The 12,367-nt window shown below is 41.9% G+C and overlaps 1 protein-coding gene across 3 annotated transcripts in view; it reads left to right on the top strand.

Moving 5' to 3' along the window:
• Tbc1d31 (TBC1 domain family member 31) overlaps positions 1-12,367 on the top strand; it is a 46,345-nt gene that overhangs the window by 2,738 nt on the left and 31,240 nt on the right. For 2 of the 3 annotated variants that reach the window (XM_050145238.1, XM_050145239.1), the window contains exons 2-4: positions 2,241-2,387; positions 4,310-4,425; positions 7,657-7,835. In XM_050145238.1, the coding sequence (XP_050001195.1) occupies positions 2,241-2,387; positions 4,310-4,425; positions 7,657-7,835 (442 nt within the window). Of the gene's footprint in view, positions 1-2,240; positions 2,388-4,309; positions 4,426-7,656; positions 7,870-12,367 lie in introns of those variants that run through there. The other variant, XM_050145240.1, reaches the window with a different exon arrangement.

The following is a 12,367-nucleotide window of genomic DNA, read 5'->3' as shown; positions in this document are numbered from 1 at the left end:
TGATCCTTCTGCCTTGGGCCTTCAGAGTGCTGGAATTTAAGGTCCTTACCATCATTCATTTTTTTTCCTTTTTTTCTCTCTTAATTTTTATCTTATTTTGTGGGGGAGATTACAAGGACAGAGGGCAGATATGAAGGGACAGGAAAATGAATAGAATGGAAATGCATGATTTGAAAGACACAAAGAATAAATAAAAAAGGAAGTTAAAAAATGAGCATCGTGGGGCTGGAGAGATGGCCCAGCCTTTAAGAGCACTGCCTGCTCTTCCTGAGGTCCTGAGTTCAATTCCCAGCAACCGCATGGTGGCTGGCAACCATTTGTAATGAGATCTGGCGCCCTCTTCTGGCCTTCAAGTGTACATGCAGATAGAACACTGTATACAAAATAAATCTTTTTTTTTTTAAAAAAAAAAGAGCATTGTAAGAATTTTTCTATGTCCTCAGTCAATCTAAAAAGCTATATATTTAGATAAACATGCAGAAAAATAACTTTTTCACTGCTGAGTATTCAGCCTAGGGCCTTGTATGTATTAGGTAAGTGCTTCACCAATGAGCTACATAATAATCCTTGAGGAAAATATGTAATATATATCAGTTTATCACACTTCCATAGGTCTTTTTTTAAATGAGATTTAATTTGTATTAAAAGTCTTCTACAAGAGGCTAAAGTGATGGCTCAGGGCTTAAGTGCATTGGCTGCTTTTATGGAGATCCAGGTTTAATTCTAGGTATCCACTTGGTAGCTCACAACCATCTGTAACTCCAGTCCCAGGGGAATCTAGCACCCTCTTCTGGCATCTGCAGGCATGCATGGGCAGGGTGCTCAGACATACATTCAGTCAAAAGACCCATACAGATAAAACAGTTTTTATTTTGTTTTGTTTTGTTTTGTTTTGTTTTGTTTTGTTTTTTGAGACAGGGTTTCTCTGTGTAGCTTTGAGGCCTGTCCTGGCACTCGTTCTGTAGACCAGGCTGGTCTCGAGCTCACAGAGATCTGCCCGCCTCTGCCTCCCGAGTGCTAGGATTAAAGGCGTGCACCACCAATGCCCAGCTTAGTAAAACAGTTTCTAAGAGATTCAAAGGATAAAGTCTTCATGATAAATACTATTGTTGAAATAAAGAAGGGAGTGCTGGCCAGAGGGCACAGAAGGTGAGGGAGGAATCATTTTGTGCTGCTGCAAGCTTTTTTCTTATATTTGGTGTGCGTGTGGCATGGCATATATGTGGAGGTCGGAGGGCAACTTAGAGATGTCATTTCTCTCTCTCTGTCATGTGGGCCTGGGGGATCAAACTCAAGTCACCAGGCGTGGTAGCAAGTGGCTCTGCCCGCCGAGCCATCACTCTGGCCCAGTGCTGTAAGTTTTATAAACAGTTTTTCGGCAACTATGACACAAGAATCCTCAAAAAATAGTAAATTTAAACAAATAGTGCTATACATCCTTCACAAAGTTTACCCATGGACGTAGTGTATGATTGTTAACAACTATACCAAATAGAAAAGTAGAGTGACCCATGTTCCTGTTCTCTGCACACACCTAGCACTGTTTATATGTGTGTGTCTTTTTTCCCCATGTGTACGTACACCTTTTCTTTTGCACTTCCATTTTAATTGTATATTTGTGCTTGAAATTATATATGAGCAATTTAAAGCTCATGGTTAAGATGTTTGAATTTTCACATAACTTTAACACATGCTATGTGTTTCTATGCAATAAGTAAGCTTCATTTCTTACCATTTGAGAAGTGTGATTCATGGGGGTTATGAAGAAGCAACTCAAAGTACTCCACAAGTGTGGTGAAGTCAGGTGCTGGAATGCAGTGAGGAGCAGGTCGTCCTCACAGCACACCTGCTAGGGGATTGTGTAGTCTCTTAGAGGTGGCGACACCGCTCATTTAAGTCATTTTGGAGCATTTTATATTACAAACTCTTAGACCTTGCTGCCTGTTCACCATAACACAACTGTTTGTATGTTTATCTGTGACTAACGGGAGGACAGGAACCTTGTCTGTCAGTTATTCCTAGTGTCTGGTTTCTTCAGTTCTGACAGTAAGTCTTAGAATAATTAATGACTAAACGAATGCTAGCTTCTTTCATAATGAATGGCTTTCTGAACTGTTTAGAAGTCGTTATAAGACGGACTCCAGGGAAGCATAGGCAGGCAGGAAGCCCTCATAGAACCCTATGTGTAAAAGCTGGTATGTGATGTAAAATGTAACATTTAAATGGATGTGTTTTGGCAGAATTATAGTGAACATCGTTCACAGCACTTCTGAATACCATCCGAAAGTTTTGCGGTTTTTGAATGTGGCTTTTGATGGCTCGGGCGATTCCTTTATTGCTGGGGACCACCACGGAAACATCTATGCTTTTGACTTGCATGGAAACAGGTAAGCAGGTGCTTCTGGTATGGACCTTTCCATATACGAAGTTACTGACCGTTGACTAGTTCGTTACCTACCACTGATTTACAGAGCACTACTGAGTTCTTGGGAAGCTACTGTCAGCCCTGATGAAGGATGGAGGAAAGGAGGAATAAAGATTTTACAAAGTCTCATCATGTCCCGGGTTGGCCTTGACTTTGTGTAGTCCTGCCTCACCTCCCCATTGCTGGCAGCCGCCATCCCGACTGCTTGTTTTTTCCTTTCATTAAAAAGAAATTATATTGTATTTTATTTACTTATGTATGTGTGTGCATGCACGTCGTGCCACAGCTTGCATGCACAGGTCAAAGGATAACTAGCACAAGTTAACTAGCACGCCTTCCACCGTGCGGGTCCCAGGGACTGAAACTGGCCTGTTAGTCATTATGGCGAGCACCTCTACCCACTGAGGAGTCTTGCCAGCTCTGCTTGCTTTTTTCTTTTATTTAAATTTTTTATTGCTGCTAATTTATTGTTAAGTTCTGGTGCTTCACGGGGCAATTTAGAAACTTGATTTCCCTTGAATAGTTTTGTTGTGGTTTATAGATTTAAGAACCATAAAGAATTAACACCGTCCTCCTTGCTCCTCCATTTAGTGCAGAAGCAACTAAGCAGGCTCGGGCTCTAAGTATCCATGCCATGAGGCAAGGTGGGAAGGGACTCACTGCAACCGTCTTCTTGTTGTCCAACACAATGGTCTCTGCAGCTTCTTGTATATAAGACTAAATACTTCCCCTTCCCTCCTCTCCTAGGCTTCCAATTAGAGCTCTCCTGTTTTACCCACCTCCCTGATCCTTTCATCCCTGTCTTCTGGCCTCAGCCAGTGCCTACCCTGTACTTTGTGTTGCCCAGGCACCTGCCCTGGGATTGTCCTTCTGTGCTCTTTTAATAATCTCGTCCCCAGCAGAGCCTTGAGTGTTTACATGACCAGATATCATGTACATGCTATAGACTCAGATTTCACTTCTAGAAATTACTCAGTGCTTCGCTTTTTGATAACCACAAGCTGCCTGCAGCTCTTGAGCCTGCGGAAAGTGACCAGAAAGATTCTGAGTGTAATGCTGGCATACACATTGGAGTTTGAAGGCTTAGTGTAGAAAAGAAAATTTGATTATTCAGGTTTTGGATATTCAAATTAATTGTATCTTTTTCTTTACTGTGACATAGGTCCTAGAAAATTTTGCATTACACATATGGCCCGTGTAATTTTTTTTTTTTTTTTTTTTTTTGGACAGCATGGCTCCAAATGTTGTCCAGGGCCTTCTCCCTTTGCTCGGAAGCATAATATTTTATAAATGAAATTCTAGTTGTGTGCCAAGCTCTTGTAAGAACTCCTGTGTATTATTTCATTTGATCACAACAAACTCTTAGGATTCCTCTTCTTGTCTTTCTGTTAGACTTGAGAAACTCTGATTCCTTCTCTCCCCCCGTGGTTAATGCATCCCGGGTCTCTCTTGGCTTGACGTAGCCTCCTCTGCGTCCCTTCCACTGTGCGCTGTCTCTCTGGCTGACGTCGTCTCTCGTAGCTCTCACAGTGACCTTTCTCCTCAGTCCCTCTGTGTGCCGATTGCCATTGCTTCTCTAAACATCTTCCCAAAGACGTGGCCGATTGTAATTCTGCTATGCTGAATTTACAGAGCTTAACAATGGCTTCCCAATTATGGCAGTAAAATCCAGTCTCCTTAGCATGATCCTGAGAGGTAGCCCTAGCCCCGGCATTTTCACACGATAGGAATGCCTTCATCGTTCACAGTGGGTCTCTCAGCCCTTCCTATCTGTTTTTGGCCCACCATTTCCTAGGTCTCATTTTGTGCTCCAAGAACTCCACCATTGTAAAGTTTATGATCACCAGTGGGATTTCTGATTCTAATGCAGCTATTTCTTATTAGGTTTGCTCTTGTTCAGCGAACAGCACAAGCTTGCACAGCTCTGGCCTTTGATCTTCGCAGGAAGTCTGAGTTCCTTGTGGCATTAGCTGACTATTCCATTAAATGTTTTGATACAGGTAAGAAGTTTGTCTTTTGAAGCGGAGTAAAATGTAGGCTAACAGACTGCGAGGCCCTTACCGTCTGTGTAGTCTCAGGAACAGTCGGAGCAAGATCGCTCTCACTTCAGATAGCCACAGTCTGGGGTCCAAGGGCCATTCTTGCTTCGGGTTAGCTGCTTCCAGAGTCAGGGTTTCTAATAACCTTCTAGAAAACTCAGGGGAACTTAGGAAAGCATTGTACATGTGACTGACTGCAGTCTTATATAGCACCTTCATTAGAGCCAGCCAGTGGGAGAGGTGCATAGGGTAGGATCTGGGAGGCTTCTAAAAGGATGTGTCTCTCGTCTTCAGTGATGAGTTCCCAGCATCAGCATGCCTTGACTTTGCCAGTTCTCGCTGAGGCAGGCAGTTCACTCGAGCTTTGTTGTTAAGAATTTTCATTGAGGCTCCTTCTTCACACAGACTTAACTGACTGAATCATTGCGCATGTGTGAATGTGGGGGCAGTCTGACGGTGACATCTCTCACCCCGTCACTGCCAGGGTGGAAGCATTGCCTGTGTGGATGAATTCCTTTTCCAGTTCTCCCGCCTTCCTGATGCTCAGTCTGCTAATGTTGCTGGTCTTTGTGGTGAGACCAGCCCCAACTCTGAGGCCTTAACGGAAGCCATTTATCTGTAACTGTAGGACGACTGAGTAATGAACATATTCCTATCATGTGCGAAAACCCAAGAGTTCAAAGATTACTTCCCATGAATATGGACAAAAATGAGACCTCTCTTTTGAGGCCAAATTTCTTACTATACAGTTATCCCCAAAAACCATGAACAAACAAATAAACAAAAACAATCCCATGAATCTCATACCACATTACATATATTTTTAAGTTGACATTCTGGAGGACTGTAGATTAAACCCTTTATTCTTCAATCGTAAGTGAAAGGAAACAATTTTAATTGTATTTTTTGTTACTAATAACTAACTGATGGTATATAATATTTAGAAAGATATAAATATGACTTAATAATAGTGACAGTGAACATTTTATTGTATTTATTCTTTTCCAAGGACTATTTTCTGAATTTATATGTTCTACTTCATTTTCATTCTAATAACTCGCTGAGATGGATATCGTCATCACCATTTTGCAGATGAGGAAACTGAGGCAGCAAGCTAACTTGACCAGTGTTCCAGGATTTTAAAGTAAAGCAGCCAGAATTGGAACCTGGAATGTCTGTACTGCACTCCATCTACAAATAAGCAGAAATAATTACCTTTTTTAGTAGTGCCTAGAAATCCAGCCAACACTGCTGGGAAAAAAATTGTTTAAAAAATTATATGCTTACAGTTAGCGTCTTTGGATGCCACCATTTTCTTCTGTCTTAGCTCCATCTTTTTATAGCCTAGTCTCTCTCATTGAACCTGACACCCCATTTAAGTTCCTTACTTCCTAGTCACCTTTTCTTTGTTTGTGGCAAATCCTGCTTTCTCACAGAATCCATTAACAGATGATGACTCTTGTGCCTCCTACCCCACAATAACAAGACTCTGGTCTCCAAGGTCCTCAAGCCCCCACCTGCCTCCCACTTCTCAGTAGCATGTAGAACTTGGGGTTGAAGCTGGAGAGATGGCTCAGGTGGTGAAGTGCCTGTTTTGAGGCATGAGGACCTGAGTTCAGTTCCCATAATCCTTATTTTAAAAATCCCAGCATTTGGGAGGCAGAGGGAGGCAGATCTATTCCAGGCCAGCCTGGTCTACAAAGTGAATTCCAGGACAGCCAGGGCACAGAGAACCCTGTCTCTAAAAACCAAACAAACAAACAAAAAAAAAAAAAAAAAAAAAAAAAAAACCCGTGGGATTGACCAGGAAGTCTGCTGTGAGAGCAAGTCTCCTAGAAATGACAGGGAAGCTACTACACCCACGATACCTCAGCGATATGGCTGCCTGAAGACCTGAGCAATGACAACAGGAGACGGGCTGTCCTGAAAGGGACGTATCACAGGCTCCACCCTAGAGACAAAGAACTGAGCATAGTTGGCCAGCTTCTAGTTTTCTACCCAACATCAGGAAAGAAGAATTGCATTTCATATAAGAGGGGAAACTTCCCCACCATAGGCGGAGAGGGGCGATACTGAATTGGAAGGAAGCAGTGGTTTAAGTGGAGCTTATGGGAAGCTCCCAGTGTGGTCACCCCTTCTTCATTTCACTGCAGGGCCACAGGAAGGAGTGAGAACAACCGCAGACAGCTGCTGTTTCCCTCAGGAGCTGTCGCTCTGTCTTCAGTTCTGACCTACTTCGTTTCCTAGATTTATATCTCGCTTTCTTTCTCTCCTCACTTCCATTTCTCTGGGAGGAAGAATTTGGGTCACAAAAGTAATATGATGTTGATGATTTAGAAACATTCAAACAAGTGTGAGAATGAAATAAAACTCTCATTTAGTTACTTAGTGGTAATTAGCATGAGTAGTTTTGCTGTTTTCTCTACCAGACTGTATTCTCTGTACACACACACACACACACACACACACACACACACACACACGCTACCTGAAAGCCAAAACTCTTTTTTATTTATTTGTTTGTTTGTTTATAGTGCTGGAGTTTTGCTGTACAGCCCCCACTGACCTGGAAGTCACGGTGTAGCCCAGGCTTCAAGCTCAGAGCTCTTCTGCTTTAGCCTGCCATGTGCTGAGATTATGGCCACAACGTGTGTGGCCCAAATTCATCTTAATTTTTATTTTCTGTGTGGCTTGTTTCACTTATTTCTTTTGAAATAGGATCTGTGTGGTCAGAACTGGCCTCATAGTCACCATGTTGTCCAAGCTGACTTCAGGCTTACAGTCATCCCCCCGACTCACTCTTCCAGGTGCTCCCAGGTGACAGGTGTGTGTCACTGTGCCTGGCAAAATTAATTATTTAAATCAATTGTTTTAATCTAAGTGTGTTCTTTGTGCCTCAGACTGTTTGTAAACTGCAACATAAAGCTGTTACCATGTCACAGTACCCAAGCTCTAGTGTCCCGCTGAGGTACTCTTAAGCCCTCAGTAGGTCTCATGAAATTTCCATGATCATACGTTGCTAACACTCCTGTGGTAAATGTTAGCCGCAGGCTGCCAACTTTGCCAATGTTAAAGGCGATGCCTTTATGTCCCTGTCCATTAGTTGAATCAGTGCTCGCATGGTGTTTATGTATAGTGTTTTACTAATCTGTGAGTGACGCTTTACGAGTAACAGTTTCCCTGTCCCCACAGTCACCAGGGAGCTGGTTAGCTGGATGAGAGGACATGAATCGTCAGTCAGTTCCATCTCTGTGCACGCAGCCGGGAGATACGCCATCACTACTTCCTCAGACACTGCTCAGCTCTGGGACTTGGACACTTTCCAGAGGAAAAGAAAGCTGAACATCCGCCAGTCTGTGGGGATACAGAAGGTCAGCGATGGTGGCTTGTGCCCTCCCACCGGATGTAGGTCACGGGATTCAGAGGGGACAGGGAGTAATGATTCGTTGTAGCTTCAGCCCAGGCAGAGGATTAATTAACTGTTGCTTACGGTTATGATCAGAGCACTGAAATTTTTCTTTTAAATTATTATAGCCATGAAACTTCCACATTTAAGTGGAAGATTTTAAGATGTTTTAGTTTAACCCTTTTCCAGTTTTGCTATGAACAGCTCTAAACATGCAGCAGATTTATAAAATTTCCTAGTGAACATGGGTACCTGTCATCTAGAGTCCTTCATTGACATGTACTCTACTGTGCAGTTTGTTACACGCTAGTGTATGATTGATCATCTGGTCACTGATTGTTGTTTATGTGTTTTAAAGTAAATTTAAATAATGTGAACATCATTGTACTTAAGTACTTAAGCCTACACATGTTTGCATATGAAATGTCTACACACTTTTGGTGAGGGTGACAGATGCGAATGTGTGTGGCCTGTGGGGTGATCCTTACTATTGCCTGGGGAATTTTCATCATACCCTCTTTTTTCCTTTTTTTCTCCCACAAATAAGATGAAATGTGCTTTTTATTGAGGATTCTGTTTTTGTTTTTCGAGACAGGATTTCCCAGTAGCTATGGAGCTAGTCCTGGAACTCACTCTGTAGATCAGACTGCTGGCCTTGAACTCACAGAGGTCACCTGCCTCTGCCTCGAGTGTTGGGATTAAAGGTGTGCGCCACCACCACCTCTCTTCTCTTTTTACATGTTAAACATTAAATTGAGTCTATACCTAATTGAATCTTCCATGATGGAAGCCCATACAGTGGGAATGATCAAAGCTGTCCATGCAACACTGTGTTCATTTAATTAATCTAGGTGATTTCCACTAATATTTGGGTTCAGAACTAGCTAATCTTAACCAAACAGTTAGTCTTAGCTGTCTTATGATTTTTGCTGGTAGCACTGGCCACTTGCTTCTTAAATTTATAGGGGAAAAAAATAACATGAGAATAAAATCCCTGCATAGTGGACCCAAATTTTTTAAGGAGTAAACTGACCAAAAAATATAATTTACATTCTATTAGGCATCCAGAGGGAAAACCAAAATAAAGCAGGGCAATCAGCCACAAGGTCCATCAAGTCATGAGCATATTAATCCCCAGAGTGACTAGTAGCCCATGAACTGAGGGTTGGGTCCAGGAGGACGGCATGCTCAGAACAAGCCAGTGTTAAGTACTGCAACACAGACACTAACTTAAAAGTCCATTTAGATATAGCCAACAATTACATGTATTCTTTTTATTTTATTATACTTCTTATGTTCTTTTCTCAGTTCATAATTATATAAACATGTAGTAGGCTACTTTGCAGGGTGCATTGTCTCCTTGCCCTCACTACTCAGTTGTCATGTCCGTCCATGGATAGTTCCGATATCTTTTTACTGTGGTTTGGTTTGTCTATTATAAAACTCATATAAACTGAACTATTTGGTATTGACTTATATAAGGCCTGTTTTATGTATTTTATTCCTTTTATTCACTAACTAGCGTCCCATGTATAAATATACCACCTTTAAAAAGATTCGTTTATTTTGCTTTCCATGTTTAATATTTTTTCTCTGATGAGTTCAATATTGTTTTTAGTGGTATCTGTGTCTCCTGTGAGATTAATTGCTTTATTTAGGCTATGTTGTAATGTGATGCTGCCTTTATTCTCTTCGTTATTAACACGAGCAGCTAATAGTGCACGTCAACCAAAAATTTGTCATGCGGTCTCCATGGAAATCCAGAGTTCTTTAGTGTGCTTTTGATAATTAAAAAGAAGATAGAAGTTGCAGGCAGCGTGTTCATTAGGGACGGGAGCCAAATGTCTTAGTAGGTCTTTCCCTCTTTAATTGCTTTAGCACTTAAATTGAATTTTAAATCCCAAAGCATAAAGAGGAGTGGGAGTTGAACCCTCAGTGGAGATGGCTGTGGAACATGACTGACAGTAGCCTCCTGCTCTTACATGGGTGCCGACATGAACAGTGCTGGTCATCTAGGCATTTAGCTAAAATGTCTCCAGATTTTAGTAAGTATGAGAATTCAGTTAGAGAGGGAGAAAGAGAGAGACAGTGTGTGTTTGTGGGTGCTGTGATGCATGCATGTAAGTATAGTAAAATAATAGAGCACCATGGTCTGTAAGTTACCAGCAAACTCTTCCCAAGAGAGATAGTTGGGCAAACAAGATGGTTCAGCAAGAAAGGCCCTTATCACCAAGCTTGATGACCTGAGTTTGATCCCTGGGACCCACAGGATGGAAAAAGAGAACTGACTTCCGCAAAAGGTCCTCTCACCATAGGTCTATCACATATATGCACACACAAACACACGTGCATGAAAATAAATATAATACAAAAGCGAAGTTATATAGCCCTTTAAAATGGAACATTCAAAAATATAAAATAACCAGGTATGCAGTCTATGCCTGTAATCTCAGCCTTCAGGAGTCCACAGGATTGCCGCAAGCTCAAGACCTTAGAGTGGTGGGTCTCAACCTGTGGGTCGCAGCCCCTTTGGGAGTTGAATGACACTTTCATAGGGTTTGCATATTAGATATCCTGCCTGCAAGGTATTTACATTATAGTTCATAACTGTAGGAAAGTTACAGCTATGAAATAGCAATGAAAATAATGGTCGGGGGTCACCACAACACAAGGAACTCTATTAGAGGGCCGCAGCGTTAGGAAGGCGAAATGGATTCTTGAGAACTCTGAGAGAAGGAGGGAAAGCAGAAAGGAAAGGTGATGGAGTTAGAGAGGAAGCCAGGAAGCCGTGCCGCCGAGCCCTCTGGCTTCCTGCACATCTGCACGGTCGCTCCCTCTGCCGACCTGCCACCGTCATGCTGCGCGATGATGTAGCCAGAGACCCACCAGATCCCAGCAGGAGCAGGACTGCTCTCCGCCCTCCAGAACTGTGAGCTAAATACCTAGCCAACAGTATCTTGTCATGGCAATAGAAAATGACAAATACAGAAAGCTTAGAGTTTTCATACGCCACAAGGAAGCAAGTCTCACCCCCCCCAAGCTCAATTGTCCCCGCTCCCGTGCATTTTGTTAATTTTTTTGAAGGTTTTTTTTTTTAAGTACTTAATGTTGTCAGGAGATGACATTATCTAAATAATAATGACATGTTTCATTAGGAACAATTTTATAATCATTAAAATCTAGCAATTAAAATCACAAATCTGGTAATGAATAATCATGCAGGCAATAATCTTATCACAGCTATTCACCTAAAATAGAAGTTGATGCTCATTAACTTTTAAGCCTTTGCTTCTCCCAGTAGGAATAAACTTTATTACTTTTCTACAAAAAAAAAAAATGACTGCTAATTAAAATAAGAATTTTCCGAAGTCATTTTTTGACACCAGTTTTGAAAGTGTCTTAATGTGTTCATTATGGATTATAATATATTCATTGCCAATTCTTGCTCTAAGATCATGTTATAAATCTTCTCACATAGTAAGTCTATATCAGAAGGTCCAGGGGATGGCCTGTGGCAGCGTGCGCCCAGCACAAGTCAGGAGCAGGGCCCTTCCGATTGGGCTCTGTTGGCATCTTAGGTACTTTGGTTAGGCTTTTATGTGTCTTATCAACAATGACCTTGACATACATGTTTATGTGTGTGTGTGTTATGCAGATGAGTCCAGAGGGTTATATTGAGGCTGTCAGTGATCAATTTCAGTATTTTGGGTTTTGTTTTGGGGTGCCAGGGGTAGAATTCAGGTGCCTCTGGCATGCTAGACAATCACTCTATTGTTGAGCCACAACCATACCCCTAGCCCTAGCAAAACCTTTATATTCAAAAAGAGACATTGGTTAAAGCTTATGTAACAGAAAAGTGAGAAATATAAAAGATGTCATTTCCATTGTATGGTGCACACCTTTAATCCCAGCAGAGGCAGGTGGTTATATAAGTTCAAGGCCAGCCTGGACTGTTACACAGAGAAACCCTGTCTTGAAAGAACAAACAAATAATAAACATCTTCAGCTCTGCTTCCACCCTCAGTTCTCCATCAAATAAGTGACGTGTCTAATAAAATGTGGTTGTGTATACACTTTCATTTCACAGGAACACATAGTATTTACATTTATTGTCACTTTTCCAGTGGTTCCCAGAGGACTTACTCTTACAGAGTAGTTGACTGGTTCGGGAGGGATGCTATTAAGGCCTTTGAGGCATGTGGGACTCTCTTGTCTAGAGAGACCGTGACGGAGCCTTTCTAGGCTTCCACCAACATGCAGCATTCTTTAGCGTGGTTAATGTTTCTAATAGTGTTCATATGAATACAGAGTCGGAATCCCTGAACCATGTGGGTGTTCTGAGAGAGGCATTGTTGAGCATTTATTTGTTGTGTGAACATTGGCAACATGCTCACACAATCCAGATGGTACAGGTCAATGGCTCTGGGTGTAGCCATGAAGCATGTGAGCAGGTGTCTGAGGTTGCTGCCAGTGTGAAGCAGCATGCTCAGAAAAAGT

Source organism: Alexandromys fortis, unplaced genomic scaffold, assembly GCF_014885135.2.
Source record: "Alexandromys fortis isolate MF-2015 unplaced genomic scaffold, M_Fortis_MF-2015_v1.1 scaffold_2_1_26212458, whole genome shotgun sequence".
NCBI classification, from domain to species: Eukaryota; Metazoa; Chordata; class Mammalia; order Rodentia; family Cricetidae; genus Alexandromys; species Alexandromys fortis.
Note: the sequence above shows the minus strand (reverse complement) of the source record. Positions and strands in the feature narration are given on the sequence as shown.